The sequence below is a fragment of the Clytia hemisphaerica genome, unplaced genomic scaffold (assembly GCF_902728285.1).
Source record: "Clytia hemisphaerica strain Z4C2 unplaced genomic scaffold, Clytia hemisphaerica genome assembly, whole genome shotgun sequence".
Lineage (NCBI taxonomy): Eukaryota > Metazoa > Cnidaria > Hydrozoa > Leptothecata > Clytiidae > Clytia > Clytia hemisphaerica.
The window spans coordinates 937,023-964,902 of record NW_027104209.1 but is presented as its reverse complement, the minus strand read 5'-3'; the positions used below and the strand labels follow the sequence as shown (position 1 = coordinate 964,902).

The following is a 27,880-nucleotide window of genomic DNA, read 5'->3' as shown; positions in this document are numbered from 1 at the left end:
AATTTTTGGACTATGGTCAGAGCCCTTAATTGCTGAGCATCAAGCAGAGAGGCATCATGTACCATTTTGAGATTCTGGTATGACCCGGCTAGGAGTTGAACCCACAACATTACGAACCGTAGCTGGATGCTCTACCGCTGCACTACGGCCGCTTTTACTGATAAGTTATATTTGTTAGTTTGAATGGTTCCGTAACAATGACTTTTATTAATTTATCAACTTGGCTAGCCCCAATCTGAAGGTGGAAGCGAGGGTGGCAGCGAGGCACTAGCACCCGATACTAACGCAATCGAGTTAGCTTTTAATGCAGACTTCGATACTGTAACGGCTAACTATCCTGAAGCAGAAACAGAATTCTGTTATCAAACACGTATTATGCTCGGTGTTTCATCCGAAGACTTCAGAGACTGTAGCATCCGTGCTGGAAGCATCATTGTCTCTTTCACTCTCTACCAATCAGACGCTGATGGAAACAATACGTTGGATACTCTCAAAGCTAAAGTATTGGCCGGTGAAATGACAATCACTATTGGTTCAGAAACATACAAGGCTAAACAAAATTCCACGGTTCTTCCCTTTTTTTACCAGAGTTTTGAGAGCTGCAACAAGACATCAGTATGCGTCAAAGCACCTGGTTGCGAAACGCCACAAAACTGTCCAGCGTTAGCCATGTACCATCACAACACAACCACTGACAGACTACATTTCACATTGTTCTTCAAATCGAAATGGGCAGCTTTTGCACAAAATACGTTTGTTAAGAAGGATAACAGAATGGTATGTGTATACACGTTTTTCTAATAAAAACATCCAAAAATATTTTGTAGCCTCGTTCGTAACGTTTTGGATTTTAAACCTAAAAATGTTCTAAAAACGTTTTATTTTCAACGTTTTGTGAATATTTTTACCCATTTTCCTAAGAGAACAGGTGTTTTTGAGTTCACAAAGCCTTAAAATGTTCTTAACTTTGTTCTTAACATTTTGGCCATCGAAGCATTATGTTCTGATATAGTTTGTTTTTTATATAAAAAAACATGTACTCGATTGGTTTTTTAAAACTTCTAAGTTAAGTTTCTTAAGGTGTAAATTCAATGTTCACCAATGACACGTCTAAACAAAGTCCTCCTCGAACTTTTTTATAGCCATCTTATTAGATGTTTTGTTTCTTGCAATAGTTTATCGTTCAACTTGGAGAGGGAATATTTGTAAACATAGGATTTTTTCTTCAACTTTTCTCAAGCAAGAAAAAATTAAACCTTCCTTAAAATTTCCGCCACTTTTGTAACGCTGGATTAAAATCAGTACTTTCTTTATTTTCATGCGTTATATTTTTCGAAACCCGGTAGATTTTATTATCAATCCGGTATTTGCAAAAAAACTACACGGGTCACGCGTTTTGGTTGGAAATAAGTGGCTTCATTTCCCACCCAAAAAATTCCACTCTAAAGCCTCTTTGGGGGTTTCAATAGACGATGTTTTTTCGTTTGTTTTTTTTTTACCTTTCCGGTTTTTTTTTTGTTTTTCACATAGTAACTTTACACAAGGAAGTATACATTTAAAATGGTAGCTCGCTATAGCAACGGAAAAATAATAGGCTCGTTAGATTTACGCACTTTTGGTTGATTTCCAGTAAATGCATTCCATAATTAAAAATTAATGTACAATTAATAGGGTCATTAAAAATATAGGAGCGCCAATAATAAGGTCGTCCAGGAAATTAAAACCTGGTCTTTCCGCCATGAAAAATTAATTGCAGCAACAAACTTTTTTCATAAGAACTTTCGATTGTCTATTGTGTAAGCCGCCCGGCTCTTCTTACTTTTGAAGCTCTGTTTAGCGTCCAGTCATTCCTGAATTCATGTCTAAACGTATCGAAAAATTTGAATCCACGGGTTGCATAATTATAGCAAATAGCAGTGCAGTCATTCGATTACTCGAAAATGTTCACGTGATTTTATTCCCATGTTACTTGCTTTACAACTTACAGCTGATAACTTTATTAGTGTCAATAAATTCGAATTAATCAGAAATAAATGTCATGTAACTAGCACATAAAAAATTCGAGTAAAAGCGTGATTTGTCTTCAAACTTTAATTGTGCAGCCTATGCATTAACATATCCAGGGCGAAAGAAACGGCTATTCACGCGTCACCCAGAACTCCGGGGAGCCCCAGTAAACAAAGATATTGACATATCACGTTTTTGCAATCTCAGTTCAAACCTTTGATCTTGTGTGCCAGTTGGCGTGGGATGAGCTGGAGTTTTTATAAGATGTTTTATTCATTGGTTATTTGAAATAATAGAGATGACGCGTTCTTTAGAAAAAGCAATAAAATCCTTTGTCTCAAGATTCAACGACCAACCGAATCATAGAAAACCTTGTAAAAACTCCAGCCTGACCCGTTGGCGTTGGTATCTTCTGTCAAAACTTTGGTCGAAATAGAGAAATTTTATATCAATAAAAAGGAAATTGAACCTAACCTTTTAACCTTCTTAAAAGAAAATCTTCAACTTTTGCCGGTCCATTATAAAGTTATTCAAGCTCTTCCTTTTCACTGAAAAGCCGTAAGGATATGAATTATTTCCTACTGGATTAATAAAAAATGAACTCTCCTAATTTTCAAAGTAATCGAGAATCGATATTTCATTAAAGATTTTCGATTGACATTGAAAATGGACTCGTGGATCCCCTCTCAAAAAAGCCTCAAAATCCTATCTTCTGTCGAACCAAGCACATGTAGTTGCGCCCTAAAAAAGATGCTAAGGACCCCAAGAGTTTCATTTTTTCGGTATAGAAATTTCGCCAGGTCTCAAACAGAACCGTTGATATCACAGTGTACGAATATTAAACTGTGAAAAGAAACAACGGCTTTATTCTGCACCATCAGCAGAAACAAAAGTGAAGACAAATTACAGAAAAATAAATACGTGTTTTTTTTATAAGCATAACGCTTATAAGCATACGAAGGCTCTGATTTGCAGAATTCCTACGCATAACATAAGCATAAATGTCAGCCTGGAATATTTTTCAAGTTGTCATTTTTTATCTGTTTAAAAAGGTTTGATAGAGGTTAAGTGAAAAAGACATTCCAAGGCTAGCTACATTCAAATGCTTCCAAAATCTGAATAAATCTTTACAAAATTTCTGAAATTTCACTAAAAACTTGGCTCGAGGTGAATCATAAGCATGATTCATAAGCATATAATAAGCATAAGCTATGGCTGGATGCTTTAAGAACTTAAGCATACACGAGCCTGACCAAGGGGCATACACTTGCTTATAAAAAAAACATGTATGATACAATCTACTTAAGGTTTACACGAGGATATACGCTCTCCATCTCTGCTTTTTTAATGCGATTGAGACATGCGCGATAAAATTCTTATAGACCGTCGCCACAGGTTAAATTTCATTAACTATTTGATGTTAAATTTCAGGTCAACGCCAAAGGATTTACATGCACCCATCCCATCCCTTTATCAGAAACAAAAGTGGAGCCATTGAATCTACGTTTTATGTTGAGCAAAGGATTTGATGCACCTGAAATGGTTAAAGCTGACCAGGTGAGTTTTTACTTTTCGGGTTCATGTACCAGGGAGAATCTTGATAAACCTTTTCTTTACAGAAGATACACACTTTGAAAAAAAATAGTATAATAATTTTCCCTAAAACGTCTTCCCATCGCGAGATGTTTGAATTGAACTTTTTTCGTTCAATATCAGAGACAGCCAAGATCGACAGAACGTGAGCAGCTCAAATCTTTACTTGGCAAAATATTGAAAGACTGTATCATGTCAAGGAGGTCCTCATACTCTCCTTCCTGGTGCCAAGTTTGAAGCATGTTAGAATATTCGTAGATTCTCATGATGCTCAAATTTCAAATATCTTGATTTGTATATAATTTGTTAATTTATCTTTTCAGATCTCTGAAGTTTCGGATGTCGAATTAGCAACAGTCGACGGGGTCCATATGTGCAGGTAATAATATGTCATCGATATGTCATGTATCTTATCATGTCATGTACTAAGACTAAATTGGGTTATTCCCAATTTGTGTCTTTCCGGAGGGACCCTGCAACCCAATTTTAGCTGCAAAATATCGTATACTATTTTCCCTGGGGCTATTTGTTACGTTGTTGAAAACTTAAAATCCTGGCACAATTTACGTCCACCCTTTTTACGTTTGCCTTAATTATGCCACTGGCCAAAAATAATAACACCGATAAAAGCCAGCCGATTAAGTATTTCCAATTTATATCTGTATAGCTTCAGCCGGCCAATCAGCTTGAACTCTATCGAAGGATTCAAATATCTTTACAATCTGGACTTATCAACAGATTTATTGAACATCATTGTTTTTGGCAACAAAGTTGGTAAGTATAAAACTTACTTTAATGTCTGGAAAATTTCGCGAGGCAGGCTATTCGCGAAATTTCGTATTTTTCGGGAATTTAATTTCTCAATTTGACTTAAAAGGTTTTATTTTTACATAAGTGTTCCCGTTTCATATCAGGCACATATTTCATATCAGGACAGTGTCCCCCTATTGTTTTTTTTATCATAAAGCGGACACAGTGAAGGTATTTGTTTTGATGACTGTTAAAGTCCCTCTGCTGTAATGTATAAAAACTTTGTAAATGAAAGTTTGCGTCTTTTTGAGCATTTGAGCATTCTTGAAAATCGCGAGTTTCTGGCCGCGAAAATATCTGACATTAAAGTATTTTCTTTATTATGATACGTCCTCTATTTTAATTCACATGGATAATTTGTTTTTGCTATATAAGAACAAATTTTTTTCCATTTAGTACGGGAAGATGTTCGTGTATTTCCATTTTCTCCTAATTATAGCGTACTGTAGTCAATTAGGCCTATCTGCACCAATGGGTGCCTGCCAGAAAAATAACAAACAAATTTCCAAATTCGGAATCTCTTAGTTTTATAGTTTTCCATTTATAAAGTGCTAATAAGTGTCATAAAGTGTTAGTATTACCCAGATTCAGATTTTATAGAAAACAAGCAGAAAACCCATACTACTTACCCTAAGTATCAGAGGCCGAGTTTTCAAAGTAAATATCAACCCTCTGACGACGAAGTGTTGAAATATTATCATGGATGTGTCAATCTAATCATTGTGGAAAGAATCAAAGAAGAAGAGCAATAGTTACTTTTCTTTGCGTTGATTGCGCTGAATAGAATCGTGATTGGTTGTCACAGGTCGGAAAATGATTTCAGCATGTGATTTTAACGGTGCATAATACTATATATTATACGGATTATAAACGACTCCAGTCTAGTATTATTATACCCTTTATTTCATCATTTATAGATGGTACTGGCTTGGCTTATCACGGACCGGACAATTATTTTGTCGACAAATCAAAACCTGCTGTTGATTGGAAAACATTTACTGGTAGGTATTCTGTTTTGATTATATCATTCGAGAGGCCCCAATAGGAGTCTCTAAGTACGTCATCACGTCGAAAGAGTAGAGGCCACTATGTCTTCCTGAAGCTTTTTCTCTACTACGGCTATTCCAAAAAAGGGACGCTTTGTGTAAAATTTCAGAACGTTAGGATCTTTTCCAGTCAAGGAAAGAGATTTCATTGTACAGTTCATTGTACATATAATCTAGATTTGGCATGGATCGCTTTTGTATTCGTTGTTGCTTTCCACTGGACAAGATCGTCATGCTTTCTGATTCACTTCAGAGAAGCACATGTATACCTGCTTGATGGATAATCTTATCAAGTCTTCTAATTCAAGCTATTTGACATTTGGTTTTTTATGTAATCTAATCTAAAACTTCAGTTTGGAAAGTCATATAAAATATAGTTTTTCTCTAATTCGATGAAATTTTTAGTTCCCTTCTTAAAAATCGAAATAGAGAGAGTCTAGCCAGGATGTTATCATTAATAATGTTCTCTGTATATTTTCATAGGTGTTGTTGCCGAAGAGATCGAACCATCTGCTGAAGTCATGCCAAGTTCATCTCAAATGGCCAGTATCTATGATACCAGTAGCATGATGATGATGATGTCATCAAAATCCATAATGGCATCCATGTCTGTGAGTGATAGTGTTGGTATGACAACTGATGCTATGATGTCTGTCAGTGACAGCGTGATGATGGAAATGTCTAGCATGGTTTCTACTACGCCTGATGTTGCAATGTCAAGTAAATCAATGGTAAGACCTTTCCCAGCTGGCATACAACGTTGTTTCAACGTTCATTTAACGTTACATGGACGTTGTGAACGTTAGATAAACGTTGAAACAATGTTATGTGCCAGCTGGGTTCGCTTTTCTATCTTCGACCATATTCGATATCTGTTATTAAATCTCAGGTGAGTCTTTTTGCAGTGAAAAGGTTCCTCTGAGAAGAAATTTTTTGAAAAGGAGGCTAATACAGCAGAATTAGGACAAAAGAGGGAACTGTCAAAGATATAATAATAAGCGGGGGGGGGTTGGAATAAGAATGTCCTGTGTGGAAAATTTTCGAAAAATTAATTTTTTGTTTCGCAACCATAACTTTTCGCAATTGTAATAAGCTAAAACACACGATAAGTTAGTAGTCTATGTATATTGCAATAAAGAGCATACATTGATGAAGTAAAGAACGCCTACTCCCGCCATAATGGAAACAAACGTTCGATTTGCGCAAAGGATCGCCTCTATAGATTCGAATGTTTGCTTACATAATGGCGGAAATTACGTAACTGGACTAAACATAAGCTCACGAGATTCCTAATGATTATCTCACTATTCCAGGATGCTTCGACAACACCATCAGAAGAAACACCGATGGTCAAACCTTCATCTTCATCCACCATCATTGATGTCATCTCATCTAAAGCCCCATCCACACCAACAACGACCACACGTCCAACAGTCAAACGAACCACAAAATTTAATTTGTCACACGCAACAACATGTACAGGTAACTTAAAGAAGTTTACACCTCGAAGTAAAAGGAAACAGCATTACTATACCCCTGTTTCACAGACCCGCTGGGATTTGGCAAAAATTTCGTCCCCGGCGGAAAACTTTAGAACTTTTCCCCTAATTTCTCTCTCTCCATTTTGGTTTAAATTTCATCAGAACAGAACTATTCTCAAGTGAATCTGAATCTACCTTAAGTGGATTAATTTTGGCGAATTTGGTGAATTTTGTTAAAATCCCGCCAAATTAAATCCCCGCCAAAATTTCAAAAACCGACCATTCGCCAAATTAAATCCCCGTCAAATTTAACAAAAAGAATATTATGTAAAAAAGAACAACTTTTCAGTATATTTTATAGTAATTTTTACCCATTTTAGTGTCTCAAAATTTCCAATTCGCCAAATTAAATCTTCGCAAAATTTTATGAAATTGATCTATCACCTAATTAAATACCCGTCAAAAATCGTATTTTGGCCGATCGCCAAATTAAATCCACGCCAAAATTTATCCACTTAAATAAGTTTTTTTTCTTCTTTCTATTTCTGCAGCTTCAATCAGTGTATTGGTGATAGCTATTTCAGCATTGGTGACCATGTTGATGTAAATCTATATGTTGGTAAATTCTCTGGATTTACATGAACAATTCATGATATGCACCATTGCAACGTCTTTCTAGGAACAGCTGATTAGTTGAAAGTGACGCATCGACTGATTTTACGTCATTTACAACCAATCAGCTGTCGGGTCCATGATGTAATGTCGGAAGACATTGCAATGATGTATATCATGAATACCATGAACAATAAATAAAGATGCTTGGATCTATTATGCTGTCAATGGTTGTTGTATTTGTTGAAATGATCTATCGCTGTTCCAATACTTTTATCGAAAAGGACTTCGGTCGGACAGTTGTGTTACAATCTCAGGTTAGCAAGATGAAGGGTGTGTCCCAGTGCCGTACGAAGCATTTTGATCTTGGCCAGAGGAGTAAAAATTTGAAAAACTTTGGCCTCTACATTGCTGGAAAATACATCAAACATCAATGAATGCAAGCAATTTGAATTTTTTTCAATGTTTCGAATAGTCGTCTTTAAGAAACAATCTTTGAAAATTGGACCCATATAATAGAGGTGGATTTTAAAAATGTCGTTCAATTTTTTGACAACTTTCCAAAAATTTCAGCCGAAATTATTAAATTTTAGTCAAAAATTCAAGAATCTTCAATTTTCACAATTTTCGAAGCATTAAACAATGTGTCAAGAAAAAAGCGGACCAGATTGTTTTTCATGGTTGTATGTCTTGAGCTACTGAATTTTTTATATATGCATAAGTCAAGATTACGTCATTTTTCATATCGGAAGCACCCGAAAATCCGGAATTTGACACATGTGTTGCTATTTTTAGTAACACTCATGGGTCAAATTCCGTTTTTTTCGGAAGTTTCCGATAGGGAAAATGACGTAATCTTGACTTATTGATTAGTTTGAGGGTAAAAACGATAAATTTGATTTTAGTTAGATTTTTTTTATAATAAATGAATTGTAAATATATGAACGACAATTTTTCTTTGGAAACAGGAGAAGATGATTTTTCTCATAGACACTCGAATACACTTTAATCTTCGTTGCTCCAAGTTCTATTTCTAAGTGGGGAGCAATAGTAGCGTGGTGGCAGGGGCAGGGGGTAGTTCTCCCTAGCGAATGATTTTTTGGGAGGGAGGGGGAGCCGAAATACAAAGGGCTTAAAAAAGACACCTCTAAAAACTATTTTTATGCCTCTTTGCCTTTTTCCACCTTAGAATTGGCAGTCTTTGGCTAAAAGTTTTTGTACTCATTTCGCTCGCGTAACTTTTACAAAGATATTCACTTTTAATAGGGGAACTAAAATCAAAATCTTCTAAAATTGCCCCCCCCCCTTCCCAGTCTGCCCGAATTTTAGACGAACCGCCAATACACCCCGTCTCTCATGAGCGGTTATAAAAATTTCTATTGGGTCCCGATTGAGGATAGAAGTTCTATTGTTCCAAGCTCAAAAAATCCACTGCGGATGGTTTTGGAGCGCCTTTGAATTTCAGATTGGGATGAAATCAAAGTCAATTTCCAGTGGGGCTGAAAATTTGTAGGATATTTTTCTCGCTAGAGACAAATATTTAACAAAGTTTTCCATCGGGGTGGAGGTTCCACCTGGTCTATGAAAACAGGGTGTGTTAATTTGAGTGTAGAACTTGAAAAGTCTGTTTCAAAATTAATTCTCTAGTTACAGTATGTGGCCCCCAAAACGGCGATCAAATTTAAAATTTCTCTCAAATCTAGAGGAAAAAAGGTATTACAAAGATTTTTGCTGCATGAAAAACTTTAACATCTCTACTTCATTTCCCAGAAGTTCTTTTTCAAAATTTTCAATTTTAACAATATTTTTCAATCGCTTAAAGATAGGTAGCTTTTTTCTAATGGTCCCCAAAACGGAGGTTTGCAATTTTAGCGATTTCTCGAGATATCTTTAAGATATGAATACAAAACTTTGACCATAGTTTGGAAATTTGATTTAAAGGGTTTTGGGCATAAATTAGTTTGATAAAATTTTTACAGTATACCCCTGGTTGTCAAAATACAGGTTTGGGGCCCCCAAAACGGAGGTGTAGTTAAAATCAAATTATTAAGCCCAGTGGTAATAGGGGGAAAAACTATGAACATATTTGTGTTTCCCCTTAAATTTACGACCCGATGGATGTAAAATTTATGATTTTAATGTAATATTTCAAGATTTTCGATATTGCAAAGTCCAAACTGAAAATTTAGAAATTTTCAAAATGACAATTTTGATTTAACAACGTCTTAATCAAGTTTCTGAAAACAAATCTCTTTTGAAAATAGTTCCATTTATGTATGGAATAAGCTGTAAAAATTTTAGAAAAAAAGCTTAACTGAAACTGAAAATATTAAGCTTTAAAGATATTTTTCTCCTATATTTTGATAAAAAAATGAGAGAATTTGCCGTTTTTGCTGATTCAGCGAAAAAAAATATATATAATGTTAATTTTTTGTTATAAACTATTAACTCAAGGTGATAGGAATGGAATTCCAATATTTTTTGCTGTTTCTCATATTTAGAACTTTCGGTTTTATCAATGCTGATTCTAGGGTCCCAAAATTCTGGTTGACCTTCAAGATGCTATATCTTTTACCCAGCCTCTAAAGTCACAGATGTATCTGCATTTTCTGAACGGCATTAGGTGTAGAAAGGTTCCTATACCCCGTTTTCATAACTTATTTTCAATATCCAAGGAGTTAGAGTGAGTTATATGCAATTTTTATCTAATTTTGGTGTTAAAATATTTCCTTTAGACGCAAATATGTTATTTTGAATCTGTCTCAAACCAGCAAAAACATGCTCATTTTTAAGTATAACCATCTTTCTTTCAAAATAAACAAAAATCGTTTAATTCTGATAAATCTACAAGTCAGAATCTTCATTTTAATGACGACCTCCGTTTTGGGGGCCGTCTCCGTTTTGGGGGCCATATACTGTAGTAAGTTATTTTAAATCGAATAAAAAGAAATCAAGAGATTGCCCTTGGGACCGCCTTGTAATTAAAACAAGAAGCCCGTTGGGCGTGAAGGCCCAGCGAAAAGTAACGTGTTGAAAACGAGCGTGCAAAACAGCAAATGTATGACCATGTTGATCAAAGACAGGAAAAATATTTTCAAAGTCACCGCGGTACTTCTCAATAGTTAGACGCTTGAAACTTTATTGAATGGTCTCCATTCCAACCGGGTCTACAGGCGCAGGTTCACGGTTGAATACTCTCGGGTACCTAATAGCGGGGGGGGGGGGGTTTGGAATAAGCGGGGGGAGGTTGGAAAAAATCTCAAAACTTAATAAGCGGCGGGGGGTTGGAATAAAAATGTCCTAGGTGGAAAATTTCCATAAATTATGCGCGCCCATAGAAAAATATAAAAAATACCCGCAAATATATAGTGAGTGGGCGCTTTTTAACCAATTAGGTGCACTCACATATGCAGGGAGAAATATCCATGCAGGCATGTTAGTTGGACCAGACTGTAAACCAGAAAAATAATCTTTAAAAAACTAGACGGTGAAATAGTTTACAGTCTGCATATCCAGGCCAATAAAATTCATGTGGTTAATGTGAGTTAACAGTTTAATGTGACAGATCCAGAAATGATCATTTTCACTGTTCATGCGTTGCAACCATGAAAAATGTTTCAATATAGTTCAAATTTACCCATGAGCTGCATTTTCGTGTCCATTAACAAATTCCAGAATCAGTTTATACTTTTTAAACAATAAATAATTATGTGAGTCGAGTTTGAAAAATCAAGCCACCGATCGTTTAATGCGACAGATCCAGAACAGAAATGGCCATTTTATTTCATCATCATCATCATTGCTCGACCGCAGTCGAGAACCATTTTTGAAAAGACCATTTTATTTAATATACGTAGAATCATGAAAAAAGTCCCAATCTTGTTCAAATTTACACATTGAGCTGCATTTTAGTCTCCAATAACTTAATTCCATAATCAGCTTACTTGAAATAATTCTGTGTCGAGTTTGAAAAAATCAAGCCAAGCCACCAATCGTCAAACGAGACAGAACCAGAAATAACCATTTTCACGCGTAACATCATGGAAAAAGTTCCAATCTTGTTCGAATTTACACACGAGCTCCATTTTAGTGTCCATTACCAAATTCCAGAATCAGTTAACTTGTAATAATTATGTGTTGAGTTTGAAAATCATACCACGCACACGTCCCACCACTGACTGTTGTTTTGGTAAAACAGCGACATATCCAGAAGTGACTGTTTTCTTGTGTCGCATCAAGAAAAAAGTTCCAATCTTATTCAATTTTACACATCAGCTGCATTTCAGTTTATTTATTTCTATATCGGAAGCCATTATTTCCTAAAAATAAAATCTTTTTGAAAACAAGAAGCTAAAAAATGAAGGTGATTTTTAGGTAGAATTTTCACTCATAAAACTTTATTAAAACTTGAGCAAAGACTATAAGATATGACAGAATGTTGAAAAAGGTTTATAAAGAAAAATCATTACAAAATTTCTTTGGTTTGAAAGTCTCTTGACCACTAAAGCAAAGAAAATGTTCAAGAAAGTATGAATCGGATGCTCTTATATCGGATGGCCAATAGTCACTTTCATTTTTTAATTTTATTTTTTTATCCACGGATCGCTGATAGTCACTTTTCCGGGGGTTAGGTAGGGTCAGGGTTGCTAGTAACGGCTTGTCACTGTGCCGGGTGCATACTCGGCGCCTTGGGCCCCGCAGGGTTGCTAGTAACGGCTCGAATTTCAGTCAGGTTTAAAAAAGGGGTACTGTTACCCATATTATAATAATATTACCCCCGTCTTTTGCCAGTTCGGTATAATATGTTATGAATTGCGTGGTTTTGCTGTGCGGCGATGGCTCAACGGATAGAGCGCTGGCTTCCGAATCTGAAGGTCTTTCTTTGGTGGTGGTTCGAATCCCACTCTGTGCGAAAATTAGACAGGTCGAAATTGATGGACAAATGATTGACAGGTATGAAAACTCAGTCAGAAATGAGGAACTAAGTCTCAGAAACTCAGACAGTCAGAAAAGAGAAAAATAGGATAAGAGATAGGAAAGAAAAGAAAAGAAGGTGAGGTGACTTTTGGCCATCCGATATAACATTTTCCGTATGAATCAACCTCCTCACTTCGACCGCCATCTTGTTTTGTTTTGAAAATTGTTTTGAAGGAGCGCGGAATCAGAAAATATATCTTTTATAGCCAGTATCCGACTTTAGCAAGCTTTTCCCTCTCCAGACGGCAAAATTAAAAAGTGTGTTACTGGTTTTAAGCGCCGTTTCTACCAAAACGGACGGACAGACAGCGGAAGGATGAGGACGGAAAGTTGCAAATGAAAGGCCCTATCGCTAGCGCTGGGCCAAAAAGAATCATTTATGTACAAAAGTACTATGTTTTTCTTAGTCTAAGATCTAGGTTTGCGAGGTGACAGGTATGACCGAACTAAAGTTCGAAAATCAACCCTTTTTTGAATTTTCAGATTCAGGAATAGTTGGCCTAACAGAAAAAGTATAACATGCCATAGTTTTGTTGGTTACATCAGTCAGAAAAACACATTTTATACCACGACAAACAGGGACAATAGGTTAAAACACTTCAAAAGATCTACTCGGAAATGTTCCACACTCCCGCTTCATCAAGTTTTTGAAGAACTGAACATTACAAATCCTTTTACTATATAGACAAGCTAAGCAAATGTGTTAAACTTTTCTCTAAACAATAAATCTTTCGGGTTGGACTACATCCTAACTAGTATATTGTGAAGAGATTCTTCTTTTTTGAAAATTCTTAATTACACATTTGAACATCATTCTGCTCCATCAGCCTGGCTCACAGGCGGTATCATCACTGTCCCTAAAAAGGCTTGTAATTTCAAACTTTTCGATATATTTTCGTTCATTGGTAGAATGGAAAAATGATAATGATTTTTACGTTTCCCCAAAAATTTATGGAATGTTTGATCAAGTCTTAAGGTTCGAAACAGGACATTAATTTTATCTTTCCCGAACAATTCGTAGAATGTTTTCATCAATCTATCATGACCAAAGCTATTCTCAAACCAGATTATCTCATACTGGATTTTAGTTCAATTACTTGATTCTAAAACTTAATGTTCTCTCTAGAATTATACGTCCTTGTTTTACTTTTTAAAGGCAGCAACGACCACGGTCAACTAAAAGTAGATCAACGAGGCCTGTATATAAGGAGTCGCTGAATTTTTTGTCAGCAGTCTCTTTTGCTCTCGAGATCAAGAAGCTGGAAAATGGAGTCTACACCTCACGTCCCAAGTAAAAATGCTGATATAATTGAATTGTCAGATTCATGCGTTCCAGCTGCTATTTTATCCTATGATGAAACCATTGTATACAAGATATTTGGCAATGACAGTCGAAAAGAAGTGAAAGACACAACACAAGCGCCATATCAATGGGTTTGCCGATTATCAATGACGTTTTCTGGCAAGAATTACGTTGGAACCGGTTGGCTATGCTCTACTAATAGCAGCAAATACGACGTCGTTGTAACTTCAGGACATTGTGTCTATGAAACTTCAACTGGAAAGTTTGCAGAATCAGTCACTGTTGTCCCTGGAGCCGACGGTAAATATGCACCCTGGGGAGCTTTTACTGTGGGCCCCTCTAACTTGAGGGCTTCCGCAGGATGGAAAGCAGCAGGTCCAAATAAATCCGATTTTGATTATGGAGCAATTCTTATCCCCAAAACAAATTGTTTAGGAGCATGTGCAATGTGGGTAGACAAGTCTCCGGTAAACAAACAAGCCTTAATTTCCGGGTATCCTGGAAGTAATCCTTCAAATGCCCCATATGGTTACAATTGGGATAAACAAGGCCCTATAGAATCAGCCGATTCTAATACCCTTTTCTACACCATCGATACATCTGGTGGTCAAAGTGGAAGTCCTGTTTTCGCTTTAAAAGCTGGTTCGAATTTTGGTCATGATAATTATATCAACATATACTCCATTGGTATCCATTGGGGTTACATAGGAAACTCCAATGCTGCGATGAGGATGACCAGCGCTGTCTTTAATGATGTCATCGAATGGAGTAAATAAAAGAAAAAATGGACTCCATTTTCATTTTAAGATAAATTATGGTTAAAACGTTCGCTGCCGAGCCTTTTTTCAGAAATCAAAACTTCGACTTCTTTGAATTTTATCAAGTTAGACTTTCAGCAGGCTCCTTTGGCCTAAGTTTTGTTTTGGATACCTGCAAATTGTATGCCAAACGACGCAGAAAGTTTCTGTATCAAAAGTTATGTACCTTTGAAGTACTGTCGGTATTTTGACCTCTCGTTACGAGTATACTCGTAATTGGCAGCGAACGTGTTAATATGAATACCAACCTGATTAATATTTCTCTTTATTTAAAAGTATAATTTTTGTTTTGTTTATTGTTTTCTATATTTTTAGTCTTAACTTTCATTAAAATGACACCGCATAGATCGATTGAATAAACTATCTACTTAGAATTCAGTGATACAGAGGTTAGGCAACTGAAATTTCGCATACTTATGTCATCCGTTTCTATAATTCTTTTTCAGCGAAATTCCTTTTTTTCTATCATAAGCTTTCTAAAGAATGTTTCATTTTTTTGTTTCGATTTTCAGTCAATTGGGGACGATTTGAAAAAAGATATTTAATAATGCCTATATTCTTTTTTTGCTGCAAACTGTAAAGAACTCCATGAACTTTTAACATTTTTGTTCGAAAATTATGTATGTTTTTTTATTCAGTTTTATTTAAAGTACCTAAATATAATCATTTCCTTATTTTAAAGAAAAATCCATTACTTTCAGCAGAAACTTTAAAGCTTCTGAACGAATAGACCTTTTCATAAATTACGTCATGAGCAATGCTTACCTCGTTTTCAAAATATTGGAGAGTAGTGCCCAGAGGAGTTCATAAGAAGTCGAGTCCATCCTAGACAGGAGACCCGTCCCGTATTTTTATAATCTGATATATACAGGACAGGTATGACCTGTGAGGCAAATTTCTGCCTCAAAAAATTTACAGTGGGAAATTCGAATTAAGCGCTGTCCTCACTTACTAAAATAAAAACAAAATTTCGGAAGTTGCGTTTTCTCTAAGAAAGTGTGACCAGTGAAAGAATAACAGAATTTGATTGGCTGTGTTTTCAACCGTCATTAAGATCTGGGAAATTCCAACTCTCAGCCCATACCATGTTATATATTTCGCCATCAATCATAACATGGATCTCCAGGCTACGTCTATCCATAAAAGCAAAACTTGAAGGTTCAAGGTATTTAATCACCTTGGTAATGGTTTTCAAAATGAGGTAGCCGTTGCACGCAAAATAATTTATGAAAAAGGCCCACAGTATTGGAAATGGATCCATTTTAGTTCGTTTTCAGCGTGAAATTGTAAACAACATCTTCAAACTATCAAACAATCTCAGTTACTAGTCATGATACGTTCACCAACCATTGCTTACACCAACCATTGCACTTAGCATCCAATTGTTTTCGCCTGATCCGAATTTCGAGTATGTTTGTCCAGACGAATAGCAATAGCGGTAATTGCTAAGTCAAAGCGTACCTGTGTTTGAAAAGAAAACAAATCTGAATGAATTACAATGTAGTCTCTTTAACTCGAAACTCTTTAACTCGAACCTCTAATTCGAATGTCTCCTTAACTCGAACAAATTTTCAGGTCCCTTCAGTTGACAATGCCTTATAAACCTTACTCAACCACCCCTTGAGCATTCGAGTTATGGAGATTCCACTGTATATGGTATTGAAGAATATACATTTTCAAGGAACCAGGCAAAAATCGTTTGAGTTATAAAGAATCGACCAGTTTTGGAATGAAACAGTTTTCCTGAGTGTATATACAATCAAGGTCGTAATATTTGAGAAAAAAGGGAAATCCACCGGAGAGTTCTTAGGATCTGAGGATTCAAAAGTTCAAAAATAGTCCAATAAGGCTCAGACTATAGCCTGGAAGTCTGCCAACCCCTCCCAAATTGAAATATTCGATTAAATTAAAGAGATAGCCAAAAATCGACTTTCTCGCCGGAACTTTAAAGCTTTAAAAACGTTAAAATAACCGGAATTCTCATTATATTTCAACCATGATTGTAGATAGATATGAGCCCTCCGAATGCATTCGTGATGGGTTCTACCCACGAAGGAGTAAGAATCACGGAGCTGTAAAGCCATGTCGTATACCATGACACTCGAGCGACACTAGGAGAGCAGTCTATATATTTGAGGGAGAATCGAGACAAAAATACCATAGATGTTAGATATTTCGAACATTGGTTCCTCAGTGTTTAGGTAGGTAGAGACAAATTTCAGAAGAAAAGAAAACACAAGAAAATAACTAAAAGAACCTCGTTGTATGTCTTGAATAACCCCGATAGGATCCAAAAAGAATTTACAAAAATCTTGAAAAAATCTTGCAAACGATGGACTAAATAGCGAAATCTATCTGTAGCACAGAAGTGGAAACTTACATTTTGAAGGTGAACAGAGTGGATGGAAACTTACATTTTGACGGTGAACAGAGTGGATGGAAACTTACATTTTGACGGTGAACAGAGTGGATGGAAACTTACATTTTGACGGTGACAGAGTGGTGGAAACTTACATTTTGACGGTGACAGAGTGGATGGAAACTTACATTTTGACGGGTGAACAGAGTGGGGATGGAAACTTTGGAAACATTTTGACGGTGAACAGAGTGGATGGAAAACTTACATTTTGAAGGTGAACAGAGTGGACTTGGATGGAAACTTACATTTTGACGGTGAACAGAGTGGATGGAAACTTACATTTTGACGGTGAACAGAGTGGATGGAAACTTACATTTTGACGGTGAACAGAGTGGATGGAAACTTACATTTTGACGGTGAACAGAGTGGATGGAAACTTACATTTTGACGGTGAACAGAGTGGATGGAAACTTACATTTTGACGGTGAACAGAGTGGATGGAAACTTACATTTTGACGGTGACAGAGTGGATGGAAAACTTACATTTTGACGGTGAACGAGTGGATGGAAACTTAACATTTTGACGGTGAACAGAGTGGATGGAAACTTAACATTTGACGGTGAACAGAGTGGATGGAACTTACATTTTGACGGTGAACAGAGTGGATGGAAACTTACATTTTGACGGTGAACAGAGTGCATGGAAACTTACATTTTGACGGTGAACAGAGTGCATGGAAACTTACATTTTGACGGTGAACAGAGTGGATGGAAGACCCTTTTGATCCGCCTCTTGACGTAATTCTAAACCTGCGTCACTGAAAATCTTCAAAAATTGGTCATGAGTTCTGAAAGAAAAAAAAAAGGAATCCATTGTTACGTAACATTAAGTAGATTGTAGTCAGTACACAGACCCGATATCTACGGCTTATTTCAAGATTCATTGCCGTAGAGGGTCTGTTGTCATTGTTTTTTCGGATTTGAGATTTTTCAAACCGAGCAGTCGGTGGAGTACGGGTGAGAGAGGGGAGACGACGAGAGAATAAAGTAGAGGTTTCCGTACGGGAATTTTTTTTTATCAAACAGACAATGCGTACATAGTCTACTACAAAACGATAAACGCGAGATACACTCGAACTCGAACAATCGAAAGTCTGTCCAAACGTTCTAAATTACTTGACAATGCACGTAATGTCGACTCTATCTATCAACATATTGTTTATTAAAGAACCTCTATGGTACTAAGACTCGAGACCTGAAGTCAGCTAAATATTTTTTGTTAACTCGTAAATGAAATTTTTGATAATCTCAATAAGGAAAACGATAGCCTTAGACCCAACAAGCACAAATATGATATAATATTAGGGATGGTAAAATAACCTATATAATAATTTTCTCAGAAACTGTAGGTCTGAATCATCGTTTAGACTAGCCCTAAGCCCAAAAACAGAGTTGCTTATAAAAGATGTATCCGTCATTTTGTATAAGATTCCCATTTTCGCACAAGGAATCCTTTGCCACTTTTCTACCTGAAAAAGACCAGGATTTTGGGTAGTTGAAAAATAAGCTTTGAAAAGTTAGGCAGTTTCTTGAGCTAATACAAGATTTTCCGTAGCTTTAGAAACAAACTCTTTCCGATCTCATGACGGTTATCCCGGGAAAAATAGCGGAAAGATTTTGGAAAAGGGACAAAAATCTTAATGCGGAAGTGCGAATCTTATGTAAAACGTAAGTAATGGTGAAACTACCTGGTGACACTGCTATCATCTTCATCAAGCACTGGTTCTTTTGAAGCCACATTATCTTTGATCACAATACATCCTCCTTCTCGTAATCCACGTTTACAGTTCTGTAACACTGCAACGAAATCGTCTGAAGAAAAGATAAATCAGAAAAATCATTCAAAATTCTGGTCGATTATATGACCTTCATATACCCTGGACCAAGTTTCTCAATCCCAGGCAAGCAAAATCTTTGATCGGAGTTTTTAGGAAAGGAGTACTCTAATGGCACTGACCTTTGTATATCCCTGTATATATTTTTTTCCAACATTTTATCAATTCTTATACAAATTCCTAGACGATCCTATCGTCTGCACAAGATCACTAAAAAAGGGATAATTATTTGCGACGTAATTTTTGAAAAGGTCTATTAGGAACCCAATGATAAAAAAGCAGCAATTTACCGTCGGTGAAGTGACCAACAAACCATTGCATCCAAATCAAATCATAATGTCCTGCAGATGGGATGAAAGACTGAAAAAAGTGAAAAAGAAACGGTGCGCTATTTCAACAATAATTCATAGGTTCGATGAGGTTATCTTTATTTGTTTTACACATGTTTTACACCAGAACAAATTTAAAATCGACTCTTTGGACATGAAAACTTTTATCACTGGGCATTACAAATTCATATTGGGTGAGTGGTAGTAACAAGGAAGTTGTTCGGAATTTTCTCTTACCCCTACACAATATATCTGCCATCCCTGTAAACAGTGTTTTTTTCTGGCAGCGAATCGAGGTTTAAGTTCTGCTTACCCTCTTTCATGGCATCAAATTGAAAAAACTTAATAAAACTTAATTCGTGTTTACTCAAAGGTCCCGAATAGTAGGGGCTCCGAATTAAAAGGCCCGGGGTGTCAGATATTCTACGTCCAAAAACCCCAAAATAAGAGAATTATAGACTAAAACCAGGCTTTTTAGAGCAATTCAGCTTTGGATGACAATTTTTTTCAGAAAAGGGATGGAACGAGAACTTTTTGAAAATTAATAACCGGGGGAGACGTTTATTTGGGACCAAATGTTGTTTAGTGACACAAAACATTTTTTACCTGGGCTCCAATGGTGAAGATATTTTCTATTCTTGATGCCAGTGAATCGTCATTCTAAAAATGATTTAAAATCTTTTATGAACCAGGGAAAAGCTATAATCACCATCTTTGATTGGAGTTTTTTTGAAAGTGTTACACGTAAAGAAGCAATCGTAGTGCTGAAAATTAATGTCGAGTGCTACATCATCACAGTGCTCGGGGCATACAAAGGTCAGTGACTGTGGTACTAGAACTTTGTCTCGATTAAACAGTCTCTTTTTTCTTGTTCATCATAAAAGGGGCCAAATCGCTGGGTCTTCAAAGGGCTATAACTTTTGATACAGAAACTTTTAGCTTGCTTTATTTTTATTAGATTTTCAATTCTGCATCGATTGGTAATTTGGAGTTATTTAAAGTAAAATAGAAGTACACTTAAACGCAAACTTGGTGAAATCCCCTCGGGCAATTATCAGCAGTGAACGTGTTAAAGTTAGTTTGGAATTTTTCCACTGGAGCACCTTATTGTCAATGATATGACATTTTCCGTGTTCTTTCTAAAGATGAAGTTGTAAGTGGGGCCCGGGGGGGGCACTCGATTTCTAAACGACGGCATGTGCCGCCAAAAAATTGGCTTTCAAAATCGGACCCTTACAGTGCATTTTATCGAACGTTTCTTACCCTTACAGTGTAGTTTGATTTCATAACTTATTTCGCTTAAGTTACCTGAAAATGAGCCTGGGATCAAATCAAACTGGATGTGAGTCAAAACTATACAGATACATCAGATTTTAATGTCAGAACTGCCAATTCAGCAATCCCCAAACACACCCTTACAGTGTATCCAGCTTAAAGAAGACCCTTGTAGTGCACTTTATAAAAAGTACACCCTTACAGTGCATTTAGGTCTCGAAAAACTTACCCTTAAGGGCGGCACATGCCGTGGGTCAGACCATACGAGTGCCCCCCGCCGGAAAGTGGGAATCCAAGTACACAATTTTTCTATAAGCAGCCATGTTGCTACGGTACGGTTCGAGCCCTAAAATTTGCCCAAATTTTTTTCACTATCTCATAAAGTAAAAGTTTTGTTGATAATCTAACCATGGCAAACGATAACCATTATCAGGGGTATAGTCAAAGCAAATTTTTTCAGAAAATAAATTAGAATGCCAAACAACCCCAGCCCTAACCCGAAATTTGGAGTTGCTTATAAAAAAATGTGTAATTTAGGCCAACCGAAATCTAATTTTAAACCAAAGATCTTCAATAGGGCTATTCTGAGTGTGTCGGGATACTTTTAACAATTATTCATCTCATTTTTTTCATTCACTTCTCTAGACGTTTGAAACGTGTTTGTTTTGAGTTCAAACCGCATTTCCATGGTTTACCAACACGAATCAGAAAAGATAGGGAAAAAGGTTGTTGGTAGGTCAAGCTATTTTTATGATAAAATTGGACTATGGATGACCCAGGACAGTTTTTGACATCTGGAAGTCGAACAAATACCTGAAAGGCTCTGACCATGGTGAATTTCTAATATTTGCCACTTGCAAAATATAAATTTCTACTTGATGTAGCCCACAAAACTGTGGCATGTTATACATATTCTTTCAGGCCAATTATTCGTGAATCTGAAAATTTAAGAATCGCAATGAAAAAATTTGATGAAGAAGAAAATGTATTTTCAGCGAAGAAAAAATATTTTGAAAATTTTTTTGCGGTAGATGGTGTATCTTTTACCGAACTAAAATTATTTTTTTTGGAAAATTTTTCTAAAAGCTTATTTGCTTCAAAATCTTGAAAATAGTGCTTTTTGACCAGTTTTCCATCCCATTTTTTCAAAGAAAAACAGCCAAAACTTTTGATGCATTGATTTAGAAAATTTTTTCCGAAAAATTTAAACAGTTCAGTTCTTTGCGGACAGTTTGAAAAAACTTCAAAACAAAAAAGTTAATTACCCATTAAAACTTAGCACTTTTTATAAAAGAAGGTGATGCAACATATCATTAACGTCTTTTTAAAGTTCATAGCGTCATGAACCCAATTCATTTTTCGAAAAGTGAATTAAATAAATGTCTTAAAAGGGATGGACTAGGGAGTCACCCATTTTCTCTTAAAATACTTTTCCAACAAAGAACTAAGTGTGGGTGCACGGCGGATCCTAAGGCCTGGTCTCCACTATCAGCATATCAATACGGTGACCATTTTATAGAATTGTTCAAACTTTAACTGAAAACGACTTATTTTACTGTATTCAATATGTAATTTAATCGCTACTGTGGAAAGAGATTTTATACCGATACAGGGAGGTAAACGAACATTTCCAGGGGGTAATCGTAGAAAAATTTCCAGGGGGTGTTTTTCATTTTACCGGGGTTCGTCACCCATCACCTTAAAAGTATGACAAATTATTCCAAGGGTTCTTTTGAAAATTTTTGCCGTTTTCTAGGGGGTATCAACATATTTTAAAGAATTCTTTTTGACGTGAAAAGGTTCGTCCACCCCCTGTATGGATTTTTAATGAACACCTCATTGTAATTTAAAAACGCTTACCATATATTTAACGATGTTATTAGTGAAGTTTTCGCATTGCTCGATAATATCGACCACTTTGAAGTGTTTCAGTAAACACAGCTTTGTGACTCTTCCAATGCCAGCACCAAAATCTATACAAAAAAATGGGCTTTTCCAGAAAAAAATTGAATCTAGGGGGTGGAGGATATAACATTTTTTGGAAATTTACTCCCCGGACATTGTGACTTTTGAACCCCCGGACAGCAGGTCTAACCCCCCCCGGACAAGCACCAGTTGACCGCATGGATAATCAAAATTACTCTCAAACAGAGCAAAATCAAACAGAGCAAGTTTACCCCCGGACAAGGCAAATTTTGTAGATTTTATTCTTCAATACCCCCGGACATTATATCCTTCACCCCCTGTGTACGGACATTTTCTGGAAGAGCCCAATATAAATTAAAGATATTAAATTCCTTACTATAAGTCTATGCGCTTTAAGTGATCACTCTTCTTTTCTACACAGTGGAAACCATGCCAGCGTAAATAGAATAGTGCCTTTCACTGCCCTTGAGACTGGTTTCCACACGAGAGCAAAAAAAAAAGTACACACTTAAAGCTAATAAATAGACTTCAGGGTTTTAACAGAATGAAAATATCATTCTGATGGTCGATGAAGGGGGGTGAAGGGGGAGGAAACTTCAAATAAAAAGTTTTGAAGAATTGAGATTATTTGCTGACGCAGCAAAATTTCCAAAAACACAGTTAAATATCTTACCAGCAGCACGATGACAATCTGTAGTCAAAATCTTCTCATTCTGTGATGGAAAAAAAAAAGATTGCTACAGCGAATTCTCACTCACTCGAACTTCTATTATTCGAAATTTCTTATAATTGGAACTTATTCTCAGTCCTCCGCTGCACGGACCTGCCTGAATGATAGAAAGGTGCCCAGTTGTAAAACTTCAAATTAATTCGCTAGAGGACAGAGTCAAGTAAAACAGGGCCAATTTTGGAGGTTTTTGAATCACTTGTTGACAAAAAATGGTCAAAAAACGGTCAAAATCTTGAAAAAGTGGATTTCTGTCAAATTTTTGCATTTTTTTTGACTTATTTGCCTAAATACTCGCTGGAAAGACTCACGTTTGATATTTTTTTGCTTGACCATGAAACCCAATCCAATTCCTACGAGTTAGACCAAAAGTGACGATTTCTAACTCAAACTGGGCATTACAGGAGGGCTTTGCCCTCCTAGATAGCCAAAGTCTAGTATACTCGTCATTGGTACTTAAAGGGTTAAGAAGAAATAACCCTTCATTTCTAACTTCCGAATGTCTATTTATTTCGAAGAAATATACAAATATACCACAAAATAACTTAGTCAGGATTGGGAATTCACTAACCAAATTCTAACACCATACAAAATAAGTTTCCGTGTATAACATACAGTAAATCTGTTGAAGTCATTCTATACAATTATTTCCTAAGTCGAATTACACTAATTTAAGAAATTCGCTCCAAGCAAAAGAAAAATAATCGTGAGCAGCTTTTGCTGCAGTTGATTTTAACCCCCGTTGCATATATCCGGTGGGCCCCCAATCCCAACTGAAGTATATTTTTCCAGCGAGAAAAATACCCGAATATGATACCCAATCGGGATTTCATCGATCGGAAGAACAAAAGTATCAATGGAAACTGGTAAAAGGTCTTGAGCCAAAACATCAGAGGGCCGTGTAAGTGCAATAAGTAAAGAGTGCATTTTTTTCCGACACTCACCTAATTAAATCTCGCTACAGGCTTTTTTTATAAGGATATACTTTATAAGAATATTCATGATGAAATTGACCAACAAATTCAAAATATGCTAAGAATACCCCACCATCATGGTATTGGGAAACTCAACCTAAGAATGCAATTTTTAGAGCATTTTACCATCAAATTGCCAATTATTCCCCAACAATGCTAAAAGGTTCAACAAAAATGCCTAATATTTGCCTGAGGTATGTATTACATGCTAGATTTTGGCTGGGTTTGGATCCAAATCTAGGAATACCGTAAGAATGTTTCAGTATGATTCTTCCCAAAAATTTAAGAATATTCATGATGAATTGAAAAAACACCATTCTTATAAAAAAAAGCATGTAATTTTAATCTAGATGCATACAGTGTGCCAGGATCCAGTTTTCGCACATCCAGGTCTATAATTACGCATTTTTTATAAGAACATCCAAAATGTTTGAAAACCCTAAGATGACCTTAACTTTTGAGTTTTAAACTTTGAAATGTTCTTATTTTCGCCATTTTGTGAGTATTTTGTCTGATTTCATAAGAAGTTGGGTGTCCACGAAGCCTTAAAATGTTCTAAACTTGTTCTTAATATTTTGGCCATCGAAACTTTAAGTTCTTATATAGTTTGTTCTTATAAAAAGCGGGTCATATATTTTTGAGGGTATGAAATACATTTTATAATTGGGTACAAAAAATAACAAATTATCCAAACAATCTCTTCCGCCCCGGTTTACGCTATACTTTATGACCGCTCCCTAACTTTTTATCATTTTTCAGCCAAAAATAAAACTAGAAAAAATAAAAAGTTTAAACCGTGAAATAAAATAAAAATAGAAAAATTAGCAGATTGAAAATCCGGAATTCCGCCGATAGATGATGATCCGTGTGTTATTTATGGTTGTAGTGAAGAGCGAGCTAAATTATTTACTGTATTTACAGTGTAAGCTCAATCAACTTCATTAATAATGCAAAATTAAGGTAGCCTCATTCGATGAAAGATTTTTATAGGGAAAAATTTTCATCATAAAATATTCAAAAACATTTTTTGAATGAAAAGTATTAAAAGTATAGTTCCATTACTGTGGTAGTGTGTAGGATTTCTGTTAAATTCTATCTGACAAGAATTATTTGGTCATATACATTTGTTCGTCAGTTATTAGGACAACTGTTCAAAGTTATTCTTGACGGTGGCAAAAAATAGAAGATTATTTGATGAGATAGAGCTGGTGACTGAATAGGACGGGGGTGACAAAAATATACACCAAAAACTTTGTTTTGGTCACAAAATAAAAGGATTAAGACAGATATTGCTTATTGCTTAAATTTGATTGGCTGAGGCAAAAACAAAAGACAAAAGATGTGTGGTTTGGCTGCATGTAATCAAATCTCAATTGCTATATTCTCCGTTTTATTCCTAATGACTACAACTTTCTTCGGCGGTTGCGTCTTTTTTGGACATATCCGACTAGCCGTCATTTTATACGTCATTGTTATTAATATAACGACAGCCGTTGTTTTTGCCGTCGATAAATGGATCGCACGATCGGTGAATGTGCCGAACAATAATACACACATGTTTGTCACCGATTACGATGTCTACGATATGGATCAAACGTTCAGTGATATGACTCTACTACACAGTTTATCGGTGAGACGTAGCCGCGTTTATGAGAAAGTGTTATTGTTTTTAGTTTTCTGTGGCGGTGTTTGCGGCGCTTGGCTAGCCATGTTGGCATGCTGGCATAAAGTGAAGAAAACGAAATTTGTTTGCCAAATGGTGTTGATGACTATGGTGAACTTGTTACCAGGACTTTTATGGTTGATCGTCACTTCCAAACAGTATATGGAAACGATCTGCATTGCCAAACAAACATTTTAGGATTGACATTCACTGATAGGCTATTCTAGAATAGGATTGACAATCATTGGTTATTCTGGAATGGTACAGATAACCCTCTCTCTAATTCGAACTTCAAGGGACCAAAATTGTTCTTCGACTTATAGAAAGATTAGAAGTTCGAATTAGCGAGAGTTCATTTATCGAATTGGAAACTGCATTTGGATAAAATTACAATAAGCAAATTTAATAGCTTTATATCTATGGAAAATCAAGGGTGTGAAGTTATACCACCTAAAAAAATATTTCTGCTCTTATTTATCTACCTTCTAATTTAATGCGGTTCTAACATCTATGAACATTTCCGGATTCGTTGCTTTGGCGAACAAACACAGTTGTACACAGTAATTCACCAGCAATCCTTTAAAGACTTTTTACCCTGAAGTAAGGCTGACTTTACAATTTCTGAAGCAGTGCTCAAAGAAAGGTTTTTCTTCTGAGACGGAAAATGGATTTTACACAGCAAATATTCTTAAGATTTTGGTGAATTATGCAGTATTTTGAAGCGAAAAAGCCTCTTTATATGATGTGACGAGTTCAACATAAACATACGTTTTATACTTAAAAAAAGTATTTAGCTAAGCAGTATGAAGCTTACAGAACGTATTCTTAGGTTTCAAATAAACGGGGGAGGGGGGGGGAGAAAATTTTCAAAAATTTTAATAAACGGGGGAACCTAATTGCCGGGGCGGGGGTTGGAAATTGTAATTTCAAATAAGGGACCTTCTCTTTGAAAGCTGAAAGAATACTTAACAATTAATAAACGGGGGGGGGGGCTAATAAGGTCCGGGGAGGTTAGAAAATTTTCGAAAAATAAAAAGCGGGGGGACCCATTTATTTGGAACCTAAGAGTATAAAAAAATATGTTAGCTTTGACTCACCCACCTTGAGTTTTTTGATGAAATTGGAAGAGCCTTTAACGTCAACAGGAGATACATGTTCGAAGCCTTGTAACATTCCGTCAATTGATGGGTCAACTTTCTGAAAGAGAAGAAGAAGAAGAAGAAGAAACGAAAAGTTGACGAAGTAGTTTTTCTGGAGCCGAGTTAAAAAACATTGATCAAAATTAGGGTCCTTTGATTTTTCAGGTTTTACTTTAAAATCTAACCTTTCAAAGTCCTTGAATTGAATTCAAACTATAAAGCACGAAAGCTGAGAAAGAAATCCGGCATAAATTTGTTCGAAAATTTTGATTTGAGCCATAACTGGGATGTTAAAACAACGTTCACAAAACGCCCTTAAAAAGTGAAAGATCAAAGAACGGTCAGAATTGAGGTCTATTGATTCTTCAAAAGTTTTCTTTATAATCCAAAACTTAGCAAGAAATCCGGCATAAAATTGTCCGAAAATTTTGATTTAAGTCACAACTGGGATGTTAAAACAACATTTAATAAACACCCAAAGAACGGTCTGCGATGAATTGTAAACTTTTTTACCTGCCAATAAGTAGCGGCATCACCATACCATTTTTCTTTATTGTTCATTCGTAATCCAATGTCATCCATTGTTGTGTTCTTCTCTTTTACTTGTTTTTCTTGTAGGAGTAATATTTTAATTATTTTGTATTATTTCTTTTTGCAATCTAAAATATAAGAACAAAATAGTATGAAGAAATAGAGATTGAAAATAAATTATAAAAGTTTAGGACCGTGTGTGATCAGGTGTGACTCAACCCCACAAAAAGTCATCCAAAAATAGAGTAAAGCAAATAATCAGGAAAAACTTAGTGTAGAAATAATTATTAAAGAGGTTTTAACATTTATTCATCGTTTTGTTATAGAAAGTATAACAGATATTGCTTCAAAATTATACATATTGTGCCATTTTGTACACGCCATCCTTTACAAGTGACACCTTCCTACCACAGAT

General features: G+C 35.9%; 3 protein-coding genes across 3 annotated transcripts; 2 read left to right on the top strand and 1 right to left on the bottom strand.

Annotated features, from left to right (window-relative positions):
• The first annotated feature begins 56 nt into the window (after positions 1-56).
• On the top strand, positions 57-7,996 carry LOC136815548 (uncharacterized). Its single transcript, XM_067072000.1, has 9 exons — positions 57-77; positions 229-777; positions 3,439-3,564; positions 3,924-3,979; positions 4,268-4,374; positions 5,328-5,411; positions 5,940-6,187; positions 6,770-6,938; positions 7,489-7,996. The coding sequence occupies exons 1-9, from the start codon at positions 57-59 to the stop codon at positions 7,542-7,544; spliced, it is 1,416 nt and encodes a 471-aa protein (XP_066928101.1). The 3' UTR covers positions 7,545-7,996.
• Positions 7,997-13,792: 5,796 nt separating this feature from the next.
• LOC136815547 (glutamyl endopeptidase-like) lies at positions 13,793-14,605 on the top strand. Its single transcript, XM_067071998.1, has one exon. It carries the CDS (start codon positions 13,793-13,795, stop codon positions 14,603-14,605), a length of 813 nt encoding a protein of 270 aa, XP_066928099.1.
• A 1,438-nt stretch (positions 14,606-16,043) lies between these two features.
• LOC136815534 (N-terminal Xaa-Pro-Lys N-methyltransferase 1-like) lies at positions 16,044-27,589 on the bottom strand. The gene is made up of 9 exons (XM_067071989.1): positions 27,448-27,589; positions 26,897-26,992; positions 23,105-23,144; positions 22,366-22,478; positions 19,837-19,890; positions 19,192-19,261; positions 18,755-18,878; positions 17,753-17,854; positions 16,044-16,108 (listed from the first exon to the last, which is right to left on the bottom strand). The coding sequence occupies exons 1-9, from the start codon at positions 27,514-27,516 to the stop codon at positions 16,093-16,095; spliced, it is 684 nt and encodes a 227-aa protein (XP_066928090.1). The 5' UTR covers positions 27,517-27,589; the 3' UTR covers positions 16,044-16,092.
• Between the last annotated feature and the right edge of the window lie 291 nt (positions 27,590-27,880).

Coding starts and splice junctions, on each gene's coding strand:
- LOC136815534 (XM_067071989.1), bottom strand. CDS start 27,516: ATGGATGACATTGGATTACGAATGAACAATAAAGAAAAATGGTATGGT. Junction 18,879..19,191: donor TGTTGGTCACTTCACCGACG/GTAAATTGCTGC, acceptor TCTTTTCTTCAG/ACGATTTCGTTGCAGTGTTA. Junction 17,855..18,754: donor GATGATAGCAGTGTCACCAG/GTAGTTTCACCA, acceptor TTTTTCTTTCAG/AACTCATGACCAATTTTTGA.
- LOC136815547 (XM_067071998.1), top strand. CDS start 13,793: ATGGAGTCTACACCTCACGTCCCAAGTAAAAATGCTGATATAATTGAA.
- LOC136815548 (XM_067072000.1), top strand. CDS start 57: ATGTACCATTTTGAGATTCTG. Junction 3,565..3,923: donor AAATGGTTAAAGCTGACCAG/GTGAGTTTTTAC, acceptor TTATCTTTTCAG/ATCTCTGAAGTTTCGGATGT. Junction 6,939..7,488: donor ACACGCAACAACATGTACAG/GTAACTTAAAGA, acceptor CTATTTCTGCAG/CTTCAATCAGTGTATTGGTG.